Source organism: Lissotriton helveticus, chromosome 9 (genome assembly GCF_964261635.1).
Source record: "Lissotriton helveticus chromosome 9, aLisHel1.1, whole genome shotgun sequence".
NCBI lineage: Eukaryota > Metazoa > Chordata > Amphibia > Caudata > Salamandridae > Lissotriton > Lissotriton helveticus.
The window spans coordinates 506,603,488-506,621,413 of NC_136070.1; the positions used below are offsets into that span (position 1 = coordinate 506,603,488).

At 44.2% G+C, this 17,926-nt stretch overlaps 1 protein-coding gene across 3 annotated transcripts in view; it reads right to left on the reverse strand.

Annotated features, from left to right (window-relative positions):
• The window catches only part of PPM1A (protein phosphatase, Mg2+/Mn2+ dependent 1A), a 439,034-nt gene that overhangs the window by 188,115 nt on the left and 232,993 nt on the right, over positions 1-17,926 (reverse strand). The window contains exon 4 of one of the 3 annotated variants that reach the window (XM_078660346.1): positions 12,118-12,493. The exons of the other annotated variants lie outside the window; for them this stretch is intronic. Coding sequence (XP_078516472.1) covers positions 12,486-12,493 — 8 coding nt within the window. The 3' untranslated portion in view covers positions 12,118-12,485. Of the gene's footprint in view, positions 1-12,117; positions 12,494-17,926 lie in introns of those variants that run through there. 3 annotated transcript variants of the gene reach the window in all.

The following is a 17,926-nucleotide window of genomic DNA, read 5'->3' on the forward strand; positions in this document are numbered from 1 at the left end:
TGACGTGCTAAGCACTCCTGAAGCGGACGCATATGTAGTCTCGCGTGCGGGACTATGAAGATGCAAGAGGCCATCATGCCTATCAACTGCATGAACACTCGTGCGGGGAGCGAGTGTTGCGGCCTGAATTTTTGTATCAGCAATTGAATGCTGTTGATCCTCACAGAATTCGGCTGTGCTGTGGCAGCCAGAGTGTTTATTGTCTCGCCTAGATACTGCCGCACATGGGCAGGCTGAAGGTGCGACTTTGGGTAATTCAGTGAGAATCCCAGATCGTGAAGAAGGTGAATGGTGTGGGACATGCTGGCAGCGCACTGCTGGGCCGACTTCGCTTGGACAAGCCAGTCGTCCAAATAAGGGTAGACGTGAACGTTTTGTCTCCGGAGGTGCGCAGCCACTGGTGCCAGGCACTTTGTGAACACCCTGGGCGCTGTAGTCACTCCGAAAGGGAGGACTTTGAATTGGTAATGTTGATTCTGAATGGTGAATCTGAGGTATTTTCTGTGTGAAAATATGCATTTTTTAGATCTAATGTTGCGAGGAAGTCCCCTTGATTGAGCAACGGAAGAACCTGCTGCAGCGTGAGCATATGAAAGTGTTCTGATAGAATGTACAGGTTTAGGAGTCTGAGGTCCAGAATGGGTCTGAGGGACCCGTCTTTCTTTGGGATCAAGAAGTACAGCTGTGCCTCTTTGTTCCACTGGTACGCTCGATTGCCCCTTTTTGCAGCAGGACGAGTACCTCTTGCTGCAATAAGTGCAAATGCTCTGTGGACATAGGACAGTGTTTTGGGGGTATGTTGGGTGGAGTGGATGTCAACTCCAGACAATAACCGTACTGGATAAGCTTTCTGACCCACCTGTCTGTGGTGATGGGTTTCCAGACTGGCAGGAACTGTTGGAGTCTCCCCCCGACCGGTGTTGTATGGTCGGGGGGGCAGTGACAAGGCGTCACTGTTTGTTCGCGGCGGAGGATCGGGAGTTGTTGTTTCCACGACCTCTGCCCTTGGCGCTGTTTCCGCGATAGCCACCTCTGCTCTGTTTGTTGTATGAGGTTTGCGCACCACTTTTAGTGTACTGTGTTTGCTGGGACATTTGGCCTCTGGAAACACCTCTATTGCTTGAGCGACGAAAAGTACTACCCCTGAACTGCTGGGACTGGAGAGCCCCCATAGACTTTGCAGTCTCGGTGTCCTTTTTGATTTTTTCCAGGGTGGTGTCCACCTCAGGTCCAAATAAGTGATCAGGGTTTACAGGCTGATTTAGGATGGTGGTTTGTATCTCCGGTTTGAACCCGGAGATTCTGAGCCAGGCCTGACGATGCAACATTACACTGGTGTTAATGGCCCTGGCCGCGGTGTCCGCAGCGTCTAGTGCACACTTAATAGAAGCATTTGAGATGAGTTTCCCTTCCTGAATGAGCATCTCTGCTGCCTCCTTATATTCGTCTGGCAAGTGTTGTAACAGGGTTTCAAGTGTATCATAATGTGCCCTGTCATATCTGGCCAAGAGTGCCTGCGTGTTAGAAATGCGCCAGATATTGGCCGCTTGAGCCGCCACCCTCTTCCCTGATGCTTCTAGCACTTTAGATTCCTTTTCAGGGGGAGGAGCATCACCAGTAGTTTGTGAACTTGCCCTCTTCCGGGCATTAGAAACAACTAGAGAGTCCAACGGCAACTGGCCCTTGATGTAGGTAAGGTCGCCAGGTGCCGGCTTGTATTTTTTTCAATTCTGGGGTTTATAACCCTGGCACGTGTGGGATCTTTAAAAATGTCTGCAGCATGTTTCAAGACACCCTTCAGCATTGGCAGAGTCTTAACGGTCTTTTCAGAGGAGGAAAAGGTGTCAAACAGAAAGTCTACTTCAATAGGGTTAGCATGAAGCTGGACGTCATGATTCTTGGCTGCCCTCTCAATAAGCGCATTAAATGCCGCAGAATCCTCAGTAGGGGAGGTTTTGACAGCATACATTTGAGTGTCCGGGGCAGTTTGTGGATCCCCTGGGTCTGCAGCATCTGCCCATGTGTCATGCTGATCTTCAGGATCAGTGTCGGCAGGGTAGTTGTATTCCTCATAGTCACCTTCCCCAGCCTCCACATCTGAGTAAGTGGGTGAGATTGGAGCAGTGTCCTGAGCACGTGGATTAATCAGTTCAACAAGAACTGGGGAATCCGTGGAATCCTTTTTCTTCTTCAAAGGAATTGTGTACGACTCCATAGGCTGTGCTGGTGTGATCTTGCGCTTGTAAATGGTAAGTTTACCGGTGTTGACGTCGATAAATTGTTCCGACTGGTCCTCGAGTAGGGGTTGTCGATGCTTTGTGCCTACAACAGCAGGGGTAGGCTTCGGCCCGGTGGACACCGTCATGGACGCCTCGACGACCTGCTTGGGCGCGAACGCCTTCTGCGCCACTTTAGGCGGCAGCGTGAACTGAATTGGCGCAGTCGACTTGTGCGGTTTGGCGGCTGGCTTCGGGGTGGAAGTATCCCTCGGATCGACCGCGGAAGCCTTGTCCTTAATGCGCTGCAACGAGTCCGACACCTGCTTCGTAAAGGATGCGGACGGTTTCGTCGACTCAACAGTTGCTCTTGAGCCACTACCATGTGGGGACTCGAGGGTAGCAGTACTCTTGGCCTTTTCGGACCGACGGGTAGGATTGACAGCTTTTGGAGCTCCGAGTCCTTTGACTGTGTCGACGGCCTTTGGCACCGACGGCTTTGGGTCGGCGGCTTTGGCAAGCGCTTTCGGTGCCCCAGTCTTCGGCTCGACGCCCTTGAGCGACTTCACCGATTCGACAACCTTCTTTGGCTTCGTCTGCACCGACAGGTCCGAAGACGTGGAGCCGACCAAGGCGACAGGCGTTTTCTGTTTCAATGGCGCCTCTATCACTTTCGGTTTTGTGGAGACCGAAGCTTGTACCTTTGGTTTCGATTTGAACAATGGCGGCTCCGTAGAAGGGTCTTTCGAGACCGAAGCTTTCTCTTTCGGTTTCGATTTGACGAATGGCGGCTCCGCAGAAGTGTCTGTAGCCGGGCCCGGAGGCGAGACCGTGGATTTAGGTGTAAGATCTTGGGTAAGGCCATGTGGCGATCCCTCGACCTGAGCCTTAGTCAATGTCCGAACGGGGCATAGCTCTTCGCCTGAGCTATCTTCCGTGGCCCCATCGTCGTCTCCTACCTCGTCGACGACGTCTTCTGTATCGAGCATTTCTACGTCTGCATCGTAGTTGGAGTCTATTTCTGCCGCTGGAATGGAAATTGGCTTTTGAACTTCCTGCTCGTCTGCTTCCTCTCCCTCGGTATCGAAAATGTTCACCGGGTCAGGTGCCGTCTGCTGGGCTTCCTGGCACGCCACGCGCCGAAGTCGAATCGTCTTCTTGGAGCGGAAACGAGAACAAGCCATACAGTTGGCTTCATCGTGATCCGGCGACAGGCACTTGTTGCACACCGGATGGACGTCGATGTGGGGATACTTGGAGTTGCACACGGGGCACCTCTTGAACGGACTCCGTTCCATGATGTGTTGTCGAATAAGTCTTGTTGCGTTGACTGGGCCTCGAGCACCGAAGAGCCACGCGACTCTTCTGGATGTCCAACTCGGGAACTGAGCCGGAACAGAGCTGGGCACCGAACGCAAGACAATACCGACGATATAGGAAAGGCCTGTGGGCCGAAAAGAAAGTTTTTATCGAATCCGAACTGGAGTGATTAAATATGCATCCGAACCCAATGGCGGAAAAAAACAATCTGGGGATGGAGTCGATGCCCATGCGCACTGTAGTCCAGGGGAGGAGCCACCTATCTCGTGATACTTCGAAGACTCTTCCAGGACAACAATGTGCAATCATCCGGACCCAACACTAGGCGGCGATCTATGCTATAGATATGAATTCAGCAGCCCACATGCCTCGAACCCACTGATTTCTCACCTTTAGACTATCCACAGGCACCAGACTGAATCCAGATAATTTTACCGAAATGCTCTTGTGCACAGACAGACTGCACCATGTGGCTCCATGGTAAATCCCTTCAGGGGACGTGACTTCACATCGGGCCAGGGCTACAAACCCAGGAACCCCTGCGGCTGTTTGGAGGTGGCGCTGCCCTGAAGTACACCAGTCAGCCGTACTTAAGTCTCATTCTTGCCCTGCAGCGCAGTACATGCCCGGACATGGACCAGGGCGAAGACTAGGACAAGAGCATTCCGGTCTACGCTCCTCAGAGGCTAGGCTGGCCACCACCCGTGGTTCGCTGATGTTTCAGTGGCGGCTATGGGGAAACTTAAATCATCGCCACAACGGCTGGATAAGGGGAAACCCTCAACAACCTGTATTGTGAATTTTTTAACTAAAGAAATAGGGATGATCAACTATGAAATCTGTAATGTAGAGGAAAGGCTTGTGAGCTCCCAACGAGATGTGAGGCCCATGGCTACTCTTAAGGAGGGTTTGCATGCGGAGGGGAAGTGTCCTAGAGGGTATCTGCATGGTGAGACCAGTTTTAAGAACTGGGTGGTGGCTTAAGACATGCCCAGATGATTCTGTGGTGTTAATTTACAATCGTCTTCATATGCTGATCATACTTTCTCTCTCCTGGCTTCTCATCCTTCACATGCAGAGGGGATTACTATGGTTCCTCAAGGCTATATTTATTGTCCCAGCAATGTCAATGAAGTAGGATGTTTGCATGGGCAACCGGGTGAGGGGAGGGTGACTGACAAGGCACCATGTGTTGCTCGTTGAGATCTTAGAGCCCCTCCAATCCAGCTTCCACAACGGTTTTCCCTGCTGAGTAGCTTGCAGGTTCAGGTCCGTCAGTCAACAAGATCTAGAGAGACAGGGGAAGTAGTTAATGCTATAGCTAGCACACATGGTACATTTGTAGGGGATCATTTTTAGGGGTCTGTAATGCACCTTGTTCTAGAGATCCGGTAACGGAGGACAATAAGATGAAGTTGCTTTGCGGGAATATAGCAGGGATCAAGAGAACATTGGATAACCCAGACTGGATAAATCTAATTAGGAGTTATTTCATAATTTGTTTACAGGAAACCTAGACAATTGACCTTTTTTGGATGGTTACTCTTCTTTTCGTCCTTCTGCCAGAAAGTCAGCACATGGTACAACTAAGGGAGGTTTGGCAATTTTAATTCTGGGTAATCTTGCTGAATCTGTCTCTAAGCATGCAGTCGACGTCCATTACTATCAACCGTTATATACGAACATCAGGCGGGCAGGGTCTTAGTGGTAATAAGTTATTATACCAATCTGTTTTCCTCCTCTGCTAGTGTTGTGGAGAATTATGAGGATGTTCTGAGGTTCTCCCTTGTGACAAGAGATAGAGTTTTTTTATATTCTGGTTGGGAGATTTCAACATCGCCACATGCAGTTTAGATGTGAAGAATGCTTTAGGGATGAATAATAATGAAGGATAGGGATTGAATCACCTTCTACATACTGCTTGGGGGGTGGGCGGGGCACTCAATGTTTTTTTTGTAAAGGAACATATTATTTTTATCACCAATGTTCATCTTCTCTGGTACAGCACCACCAACTTACATTGGGAATGGACATGGAAGTACTATTAATTACATTTTAATCTCTGAGAATCTTATTCATTATTCAGACAATTTCCAAATTTCAACGTTGGATTTGAGCGACCATTACCCTCTATCACGGGGCCTAAAAAAGTTTCAAGTTCATCTTAGTTCTTATATGTATCTTATTGGCCTGAAATGGGAGTTACTGGATAAGGGAAGGCTGTACTCCGACTTATTAAGGTCACATGCTAATTCCGGAGCGATCTGCCTGGATGTAACAGTGTAACAAAGGCATTTAAAGAGCAACGGACTATATATTCAACAAACATTGACAAGATGCTCTGGTAAACAACAACCAAAACCAAGGGGTGGTTTTAATCTAATTGTTTGAAAAATTACAAAGCTTTAAAAATGGCTCTACAAAATAGACCCAGAGACATGGTATTAGTCAGGCCATGTAGAAGGCATTATAAGAATGCTATGGATAGGAGGAAAGAAAGCATTAATTAGAATACTTTGGAAGCCTTAAGGGAAGCTAGTGCCCTCTCGGACAGTTCGGCTTAATGGAAGACAGCCCATGCTCCCTTCTTCAATGATGCAGATTTTCCATCCATCAACAGTGTGATCACGGCAGAAGAGTGTATCAGGGATTTTGGTGCAATCTATTCATCATATATAGGGGAACAGATGGGTTGCACAAGTCTGAGGACTCGATAGAGCTCCCATTAGATTTCAGCTTGAGTGAAGTGACGGGCGATGGGGCCAGTAGAAAAGGGCTAGCCCCTGGTCTGGATGGCGTCTCACTAGACGCCTTTATTGATCAGATTGATTTCTGGGCCCCACTTCTTACTAAGTTTTTAGAGCCATAATTGCGTCTGGCTCCATACCGTCCTGGTCCCAATCTATTATAGTGCCCAATTTTCAAAAGGGGAACAAAGACGGCCATGTTGCTATAGGTCAATCTCATATTTGGACTCCACTAAGTTGTTGGAAGGATTGTTTTGGTCAGGCTAGAAAATCGGGCAGTTGAAAATAAGATTTTAAGTGATATACAGTACGGTTTTCTCAGAATCCTAGGAATGCTGGAGCAATGTCTGGATTTGTAATTGTGGGTGAACATACATCAGTAAAAAGGGAGCCCTTGTACTTGGCCTTTACAGAGCTGTCTTTCGGCATTTTATTCTGTAATTCATTTAAAATTGTGAAAGCTTATGATAGACATGGGGGTGGATTACTTACTAATTTTCTACGAAAACTGTATAGGGATAACTCTGCTAGGATACAGGGAGACACATGAATGCACAGATTTGTTCGAGGTAGGTAGAGGGGTTAGGCAAGGGTGTAGTCTTGCCCCATTTCAGTGCATCATGTTTATCAAACATTTAGTATTATATTGCGGAAGATGCACTGCTGGTTTGGTATGGTTACTCAATAGTTTAGACGTTAGTGAAATTTGGTGGTGCTCAGCCTGGAGGCGTCGAGGGTCCGACGGCGCCGATTGAAATAATTGCGGACGTACGACTAGAGGTGCTCTAGTAGTATCCCATGGTTGGCACTCATCATTAGTTGTCTTTCCTTAGTGTAAGAAAAACGACTTCCTTTCAATATTTTCAGAATTTAATCATTTATTGCTTTATTTCATTCAAATATTTCATCTTTGAAGACTCAGTTCAATTTCAATACAAATCATATTGATTCTTTGCACAAGTATGGACATTGTCATTCATGTGGGTCCAATGCATTTCGGGCATTGATGGAAAGCCCTTCGTCAGGGAATTGACACTACAAATGAAAATAACGACATGTTTTAGTCTAAAATCCAAAAGTAAATGTATACAAACAACTATACAAAACGGAAGCCAACATTAATCAACACAACGTGATCCTATTCAGACTCATGCCGTTTAAAAAACTTTTATGTGTGAGGCATGCAATTAGTGGCTCAGAGTGACAATGTGGGGGTCAGGGTGAATGAGTAAAAAACGGGCTGTGTTGGATTACATTTAAACCAGGTCTATGGCAAAGTTGCCATTTAATCAGCGTAAATATGCCGTGAGGTTACCATTGCACTTACATGTCAGTGGTTAGTTCGCGCTCGTACGATCTGGAAGAGGAAAATGAAAAAAGAACCGTCAGCGCCTCTGGGCGTGCGGATTCCAAAGGGACTCGCATCTGCTAGTAGTGGATTTATAACCACTCACCTTGACAGAAGTTCGGTGGCGGATAATATCGGCCGGTACTTTTCTGTTTGGAAACGCCGGTACAAGCAAATGATTCCCGCGTTAGTTTCTAATAGAAACCGCGATCACATGACTGGTCATGTGTAAACAAGGTGGAAGACAGACTGGACAATGGCAGTGGTTGCGGAGTCTCTTAGAAAAAAGACTCCAATATACTGGTTATATTACAGATCAAGGGAATGTAAATAAAGTAGTGAATATAATTAAGAGGTAGACAGAAGGAAAAATGGTGTGTTTAATGTTCATGAATCGGGGATGTGAATGATGGGTGGTGATTCAAAAAAATGGGTGGTGATTCAAAAAAATGGGGGGCGGGGTTTGGAAAAGATGTATGTCAATGGTGTAAGGAACATACACATTATCAATCAACTCGGTGCTCAGAGCAAAAACACTTTACAGGTAAAATTAAAGTTCGTCTCACAGAACATAAATCGAACATTCGATTGAAAAATTCCAAATCTGCATTATCAGCCCACTTTGTAGAGAAATCCCACAACGTCTCTCAAATCAAATTTATTGTACTTGAGACTGTAACCAAACAAGAGGGGAGAGACAACAACAAATTCCTATTAAGAAGGGAAAATTATTGGATTCAGAAACTATCGACCCAGAATCCTTCGGGACTGAACGAGAGAATAGAATTTGCATGTTACCTGTAAAGTGTTTTTGCTCTGAGCACCGAGTTGATTGATAATGTGTATGTTCCTTACACCATTGACATACATCTTTTCCAAACCCCGCCCCCCATTTTTTTGAATCACCACCCATTTTTTTGAATCACCACCCATCATTCACATCCCCGATTCATGAACATTAAACACACCATTTTTCCTTCTGTCTACCTCTTAATTATATTCACTACTTTATTTACATTCCCTTGATCTGTAATATAACCAGTATATTGGAGTCTTTTTTCTAAGAGACTCCGCAACCACTGCCATTGTCCAGTCTGTCTTCCACCTTGTTTACACATGACCAGTCATGTGATCGCGGTTTCTATTAGAAACTAACGCGGGAATCATTTGCTTGTACCGGCGTTTCCAAACAGAAAAGTACCGGCCGATATTATCCGCCACCGAACTTCTGTCAAGGTGAGTGGTTATAAATCCACTACTAGCAGATGCGAGTCCCTTTGGAATCCGCACGCCCAGAGGCGCTGACGGTTCTTTTTTCATTTTCCTTTTCCAGATCGTACGAGCGCGAACTAACCACTGACATGTAAGTGCAATGGTAACCTCACGGCATATTTACGCTGATTAAATGGCAACTTTGCCATAGACCTGGTTTAAATGTAATCCAACACAGCCCGTTTTTTACTCATTCACCCTGACCCCCACATTGTCACTCTGAGCCACTAATTGCATGCCTCACACATAAAAGTTTTTTAAACGGCATGAGTCTGAATAGGATCACGTTGTGTTGATTAATGTTGGCTTCCGTTTTGTATAGTTGTTTGTATACATTTACTTTTGGATTTTAGACTAAAACATGTCGTTATTTTCATTTGTAGTGTCAATTCCCTGACGAAGGGCTTTCCATCAATGCCCGAAATGCATTGGACCCACATGAATGACAATGTCCATACTTGTGCAAAGAATCAATATGATTTGTATTGAAATTGAACTGAGTCTTCAAAGATGAAATATTTGAATGAAATAAAGCAATAAATGATTAAATTCTGAAAATATTGAAAGGAAGTCGTTTTTCTTACACTAAGGAAAGACAACTAATGATGAGTGCCAACCATGGGATACTACTAGAGCACCTCTAGTCGTACGTCCGCAATTATATCAAACATTTAGAACATGTTTTATTGGACAAGTCTCAGGATATGCCAAAGATATAGTCTTGTACTCTACTAGTTCTGCTGCATGCAGAGGATGCCATTTTAATGGCGTGCAGAGTGGAAATGCCCACCAGTGTTTGATTCTTTTTCTCGTTATATAAATAATAGTACTATTCACCACCTACATGCCTTCCAGTAAGTCTATTGTAAAAAAAAGCATCTTCCTCCATGCGCCCATGTAACACTTTATCAGAGCAAATACCATTAATGTAACTTTCTCTTGTAATTTTAAGTGGCCCAATTGAAAAATATATATTTTATCTTTGATAAAATTTTTACTTTTTGAGGAATGTAGACCGGCCTTGACGTATTTCTAACATTTCAGTTAAAGTCTTATTTGCTTTTCAATCATTAGGGTTTTTAATGTAAGTAATGAAAATCAGAAAGAGGGGGAATTTATTAGAAGGCGAGATTTAATTTAACTATGTACTTTGATATTCTAGTGATTTATCTAATTGGATGTTAAGGTAATGCATCCAAAATCTATGGACTGTGATTATATACTATCATAACTTATGCTGCTATGTCATTTAACATCCTTTTTATGTATCATATGGACTTATGCCGAAGTTTGCTTTTATGGATAAATTAGCAGAGTTAAGTTTGATTGACTGACTCTGTACTGCTCTTAAAGAGACAGAAGTGTCACATGTAAGTGCCACTCTTGCACACTGTCAGTTTTCTTATTCCTTTTTACTTCCGGGTTGTCCCACGTGGAGCACTTCAAATTGCAGGTAATTTAAAATCTTCGTTGGAACCTTATGACGTTCAGGAGCCTACAATATAAAACGTGGGGGTGGGCGGGCAGTGAGGAATCTTAGTTTGAGTTAGTCCCCACCACACAGAGCATTAACTAAGGTAAGTAACTTGTTCTTTCGTTTGATACCTCCAACTGTACATTCTTTTCATTTTTGGACTAGATATCATAGTAGTACCTCCCAAAGGTTAAGGGACTGGAAAGTAGACGCAGGCCATGAAAATCCTAGACTACTGACAAGGAAAAACGGGCCTTCCGCTCGACCAGATGGTGAAGGCATTAATGTTTCTTTAATGTGTGCACCAACACCAATGTCGCAACCACATCAAGAACCGGTACACACCTTTACCAATGTGGTCATAGTGGCCTTGGTTATGATGGAATGACCTTCAGGGATTGCTTCTTGGCCAGTATTCTACAGATCTTGACGCAGAGGTCTATCCATCTTGACAGGATCTTTTTTAAGCATCGCCTTCCCATTCTTTGCTCAAGGTGTGGTAGCAAGTCACTTGAATTTCTTCTCCCCCAAGTGCTCCTCCCTTGCTCCATGTCCACCCTATTACAGTCTTTCCATTTTAATTTTTTGAGAGCGCCATTCAGCTGCTATTTGCGGTCTGCCTGCCTCATTTTTTAAATGTGCACGCGTCTTTTTATTTACCGACTTTTTAGAACAGTAACAATGTATGTGTGAGCATACGTCATCATGCTGACCCAATGTACTGTATTGTGATGATGCTCACAAGTTGTTGCTAGTTTATTTATTATTGCTGATGATGCACAGTATTGGTAAAATGCACAAACAAATCGGATATGTCAAAAAGTCGTGATCTGCTGGCCTTGCCAACGCTTGATTTTCATCCTCCGATGAAGATGTTGAAAGAAATAACTGATGACACTGGCACATTGGTGACTTATCTACCATTAATTCACATTTCTGCGGCACAGTTCCGGGTCATGGTGCAACCTTGCACCGGTTATCCTGCAAGATAGAATAAAGTCCTGCATCCAGTCTGGTACCTGTGAAAGGTTCATATAAAGGATCGTGGGTGCTAACATTCATTAGAAAAACATCTGATCCTTCTCTAAGCATTTCTTGTGTGTGTGGAAGGAAAAATACGCACTGACAGAATCTGGAATCAATCTCTCCACCCCACATATACACCTTTTTTTGTATACACTAATGATGACGTTTTGTGGTTATCTTCCATTTTGCTTGCATTTGCTTCCTAAAAATATGTAGCAACCTTTTCAATGCTGTTTAAACATGTTCTGGTATTTGTTGCCAGTTTTAACAGGTATCGATAGCAAGGAAAACAACAGAATTCTAATAAAAGGTTTGGGAATTTGAAAATATATCGTTTGTCTATTGACTTGACTAACATTTTGATAAAACATCTAGAAGCTGAGCAGCGCTGTGTGCAATTTCAAAATGTGTTATACTTTAGGGTTGCATTGGTCTGTAAAATTATATTTTACTGCTTTGGTTCACAATGTTGATAACACCACCCAAAGCATGAAGTTGTCCCTAACTCGCATTTTCATGTGACAAAATAATTTATTGTATTTATTTGGCATATAGGATTTTATAGATGAGCATATATGAACTTAGCAATGCATCTCAATATTTTGCTATAACAGAAAGCAACGCAAACTGTTTTTAGATTAAGTTAAAAGCTTTACATGAGATTCATATAGTCAGATTTGAAAAGAGACTCTTACATGGGTAAAGGCTAACAACTACAAAATACACATGTAGCTTTATTACACATCACCAAAACATACACATCTAGAAAATCTAGAACTGACGTTCTGTAAACAGAATTTTCATACTATCGCCCTATAAAGGCTTTAACACAAAATAAAGTGATGATCGATGTTCTATTTATTATTATTATTATTATGGGGCAACTGTGCTTGAAAAGGCAATGATTAAACACCAATAAAACATAGTATAGGGTCAATATGAAAAGATTCAGCAAATGTCAAAAGAGGTCTAACGTAACTCCCTTTAAAATCAAAATATACTGAGAAGGAAACACCTGTCTGCCTAATAGAGTTATCAACTTCACAACGTTGCTGGTTCTGGGAGCGACTGTACACTTAAAATCATTGACCTGAAAAAGGAGAATGAATATTTACTACTAAAACACGGAGATAACTTTCATGATACAATTTAGAACATTCGTTAATGAGGTATCAAAAACATTTAAATGTAATAGTTCAATTAACTATAACGCACAGCCATCCACGAGAAACCTGTTAAACAGACAGCTGCCATTAAACATTTAAGTACCGCTTTGTTTTTTCTTTTGTGAACAAAAGGTTTTTCATACTAAAAAAAGGAAACAAAATTGAAGCAAGCGAAGTGGATAATCTATTATATTGACTTGATTGGCTTTCGTTTTTAGGAACTGTATTAGCTTTTTAGACGGCATACAAAGGAAGGGAAGAAACTGGGGAAAAGGGGGAAATAAAAGTCATGCGTAAGCTTACAAACATGAGAGTATCACATTATAGTGAAAAGGATAAAGAAAACATGTAATTATAATTTGAAACCACAACTTCTACAGCGTTCATAGTGACAACCAACATATCAAGGGCAGGTACAGAGGTCCAGTTGAGAGGGGCAGTCCGTCATAAGCACGGGGTGGGACCCCAGTGGGGAGTGTTCACAGTTAGGAAGCAGGACCGGGGTCGTCGGGCCTGCTGCTTACTCCCAATCCACATACCACAGCCCCACATGCACAACCAGTGGGTCACAAATATCTCTGGGTCGAGAGGGCACACAAGATCTTCTTGACCATATGCTGCATCCTGTAGACAATCTGCAGTTTTAGGTGCAGGTCGCCACTCCCAATGAAAGGCTACCATCCGTTTAGCCAGAAGCAGCAGCATTACAGTGAATCATCGAACTTCAAGAGGAACGCCCTTCACATAACCCAATAGGGCCACCTGTGTTGTTTGCTGTGGGAGATGATCGGTAATCTGGTCCACCTCACCATAAACACTAGCCCAGAAACTCGCCACAGCAGGACAGTCTCAGGCAAGGTGGAGAAATGTGGCCACTGGAGCAGCAATCTCAAGCGGCGCACATTGTCTACAAAACCCATCCTGCGTAGCTGGGCAGGTGTGCAATACGGTCTGTGGAGGAAGTTGAAGAGAATGAGTCTGAGTCTGCAGTTTGGAGAGAGGGTGCTGTATTGGATGCAGCAGTAGTGTCATTTCGTCTCAGAAATGGGGGCGGAGGTCCGTCGCCCAGGCAGCCCGAGCCCCAGCGGCGCACACAGGTGATTTCTCTTGCAGCATGGTGTTTTGACAGGTTATGAGCTTGCGAGGGGAAGGACTGGCTATTCATTTTTCCAATGCATGAAGCGTGTGTTGGGGGGGTTCATTGAAAACATGACATGCATGTCTTGACATTTAGCACGGAGATGATTCTATAGAAGGACATCAAGCGCTGTATGTGCGGAGTGGTCTTCTGGGCACCATGGTTGGAGGAACTCCAGGTCTGGTTAAAGGTCGCCAAATGTGAGAAACCCCAGCCTGCGAGCTAGCCAAAAGGCTCAAATCGCCATGTTGCCGAAGTCAGTGGAAATAAGGTGGATTTTGACCAGTTAAATGTGAATTCCCGAGTACCCACTGCAACAGATCACGTCTTGAATAGTAGGGGGGCAATTAAATCGGGGGTCATGGACGTAAAATGTAATATCACCTGCATACATAGACACCAATATCCCCTTGGCAGTGAAATTAGGGCCCCTGCAAGCATGGTGTTGGTGTAGTCGGGCAGCACAGGGCTCCATTGCTATTGCAACAAGCATTGGCAATGCAATAGGTCTCGCATTACTAAAAGTTTGAGCTATTGCTGTTGCAAACAATAATGCAACGGCAATAGCTCAAACTTTCAGTAATGCGAGACCTATTCAGGTGCCGCGATTATACCAAAAGTAAAGAAAGGGGGAAAAAAATCTATTTCTTTACCTTGGTTATAATTGCGGCACCCGCGCTTTACTTTTAATGTTATAAGTAAAGCGTGGGTGCCGCGATTATACCAAAAGTAAGAAATAGATGGTTTTTTCTATTTCTTTACCTTTGGTATAATCACGGCACCTGCGCTTTACTTACATTAAAAGTAAAGCGCGTGTGCCGCACTTTTACCAAAAGTAAAGAAAACCGAGCCCTGGTTTCGGTTTCAAGTATCGCGCCTGTGTCTGGGCACGATAATTGAAACCACGTGACGGCCTATTGGTATCCATTACGAGCACCAAGCGCGTAATAGACACCAAATGGCCATGGGCGGACCAATGCACCTGCCTTTGGCCCATAGCGTGCGGTCTTTCATTAAAAGAAAGTAAATGAAACAGGAGTAAACCCGTTGTCCCAGTTAAGACCGGGCGTATATAGTAACAATAGAACAATGTCTCAACCGGAGTGTCATATAAGGGGACAGAGTATCATGTGGATCAATCACAAAGCAAGAAAGGGTAAACGGGAGACGAAGTAGGGGTGGATGTTATTTGCAATAGGAGCACAACAGACAACTACATTTGCAGTAACCATAACAACCAATTGTGCACTGGAAGTGTTTACAGTTAATAAACGGCTCAGTGACACAAGTGATAAGGGAACAATGCAAGGAGCCGGTAATGAAAATTAGTGGATCAAACAAAAATATTTACAATCTTAAAACATGATTTCATTATTTGCAAAATGACCCAAACAACCCTTCCAGCCCTACTTGGTCTCCCGTTTACCCTTTGTTGCTCTGTGATTGATCCACACAATACTCTGTCTCCTTATATGACACTACGGTTGAGATATTGTTCTAATGTTGCTGTCTTTCATTTAAAGACGCACTCTAAGGCCAATGGGGTAGTTGAAAAGGAAACGCGCATGCACGAGCGTGTGCGATTCCTAGGTCAGTTCAGAGTCCTAGTTTTTCCCTCACTAAATGTCTGGCGCTGCACGAGCACTGCTGCGCAGTGCACCGCTATGCGCGAGACCTAAAAAGGTCTGGGGATAATGGAAATCCTTGCTTGGTGCCCCAAGTCACGGTATACGGGGCAGAGGTGACACTATTTAAGCATAAGCACAACATAGGGGAGGTCTATAGGAGGGTAATCAGGTTGAGGAAACAAGCACTAAAGCCATTGCGCGAATGGAGGCGGAACAGGCATGGCCACTCTAGAGAACCAAACACTTTTGTGACACCCAGAAGTACTGCAGCAGCCTCCAGCTGAGGGCATGGGACAAATACTGTACAGAGATTATGTGCAGTCGAGCTCCCCAGAATAAATCCAGATTGGTCCGGTCAGACAATATCAGGCAGGAGGTAGGCAAGTGGCTTAGCAAATATCTTATCAACATTTATAATAGATAGTGGTCTATAAGAATCACACCTATTAGCTGGCTTACGTAACTACAATATGGTAACGATAACTGTCTCGCACAGAGAGGGAGGTAACTAGCCCACGGTGAAGGAGTCATCATACATACGAGATGGGGGACGAGGAGAGGGGCAAATTCCTTGTAAAAGGACGTGGTGAGAACTCCATGCTCTGGATCACCTGCACTATTTTGTCTACTGTAAAGAGGACATAATGGTTCAGTACAGTACTGGAGAAGTGTTATTGCATGTTATACCTTGGTTTTGCAGTATGGCAGTTATCACTGCCATCAGTTCCTAACACTCAAATGCAAGAGTGACAGCATACTGCCTAGCAACTCACTTAGGGTGCCATTGAGGACTTGGTATTCATACTTCGAATCTTTGAACAAAACCTGCACAGGTGGTAAACATATGCTGCTTTTTGAGTCAGATTAACTAGTCACTTACCTTAGCTAATGCACTTTCTGATAGATGCTCTAACTGCAAATTCCTCACCATCAGAAAAATACTGGTGCCAGACTGCACCTGGAAAATGTCGCAAGCAGTGACGCCTGCAGGCTGACAGGTGGCAAAGAGTGGCTCTGCTGCAATTCCATACGCCCCAGAAGGGGCACATCAGAGCCTCTTATAGGCTCCATCCCTGTATGCGGATGTTTGTTTCCTAATTATTCTCCTTTTGTACCCTCAGATGTGTATCACTGTAACAATGTGTAGGTGCCAAACGTAAGTAATTTGTTCTTCTGATGGATACTTCAAATTGCAGAATCATCAAATAGATATCGTAGCAGTACTTTCTCAGTGGTGGAGTGTCTGAGAAGTTAGTCTTACAGGACTGAGTGGGCAAAATAGCCCTCTATGCAGACATGGCTGTCAAGGCAGCAATGCTTTGTGAACGTATGCACCAATGTCCACGTCGTACCCTGGCAACTTTCTCGGATCTGCACCTCTTTTGCCAAAGTCGCATTTGCAACATTGGTGCTGGCTGAATCAGCCTTCAGCCCCCGTGCCAATCCCATTGTAGCAGCTTTGGTTACTTGAGTACACAGGCCTCCTTGGTTTCCTTTAGTTGGACAGTGGGGGGGGGGGGGGGGGGGTCAGGACTGCAAACAGACAATGGTATTGTTGTTCCTTAAAGAGATGCATTTTAAGCAAATTTATGAAGTAGAAAGATGAGGGAGAAAACCTTCATCAGTGGCGTGATGCAGTTTCATAGCACTGACAAGTATCCTCAAAAGGTTTGTTTCTTTTCATTTCTCAAGTTTCCACCTGGCGATAATTCATGTGTGTGTGTTGCTGGCGTCATGAAATACTCAGATTAATTTCTTGTGAGGAAGGGTGAACCTTTCCTTGTGAATACCTTTTAGGTGAGAGAAGGATTTGAAGATAACACAGCTTTTAGGGATAACTATCTTCATCATTCATGCTTTTGATTAGTCAGATGGAGGGGTATTTGGTTCTCTTTATATGAACCACTTGGGAACAAGGGATGCTAGCAAGCTGAACATTAGCCAGAGGGAGAGGATTGTGGCTTAGACAATGATTCAATAATATGCTGGAGAGTTTTTTCCCCCAAGACTTGATAAATACCAAAACATTTGTATCTTTTCAGTCATGTGAGACTAGAAGGGGAGTTTCTGGTCTACGGTGATGCTGCGGATTTTGCATCATGGTTGAGTTTGTGAGTGAATCCCTCTAGATCCATCTAGGCTAGCCTATCTTAAACTTGGAATTATCAGCAGCTGATTTACAATGAGGATACATTTGATTGTGATGGGATTCAGTTTAAGGCAGACCCAATTATCAGAGCCCTGGAAAAGACTGAACACTTTATCTCAAAGTTAGCAAGTCAATACATTAAATGGCAGGGTCCCAGACAACAGGGCAACCTTTCTGGAAAGCCTAGAGTAGGAAGGTCTCTTAGCAGGCTGAGGAGTCCTTTGTTACCTAATGTGGGCAAAAGAATACCACCTCAAAGACATAATAGGGCCCTTCCATTTACAACACAACTGGTCAAGAATGTTATACGCCAGAACTAGATTCAGGACCTCCGGGAAAGTTTGTTTGGGGAGCAGAGGGGGGGGGGGGGGCTTGAAAGGAGGGGATGAACCAGCCCTTTTCCCCGACAATTGGATAAAGGAAGTCTCGATCTACATAGAGA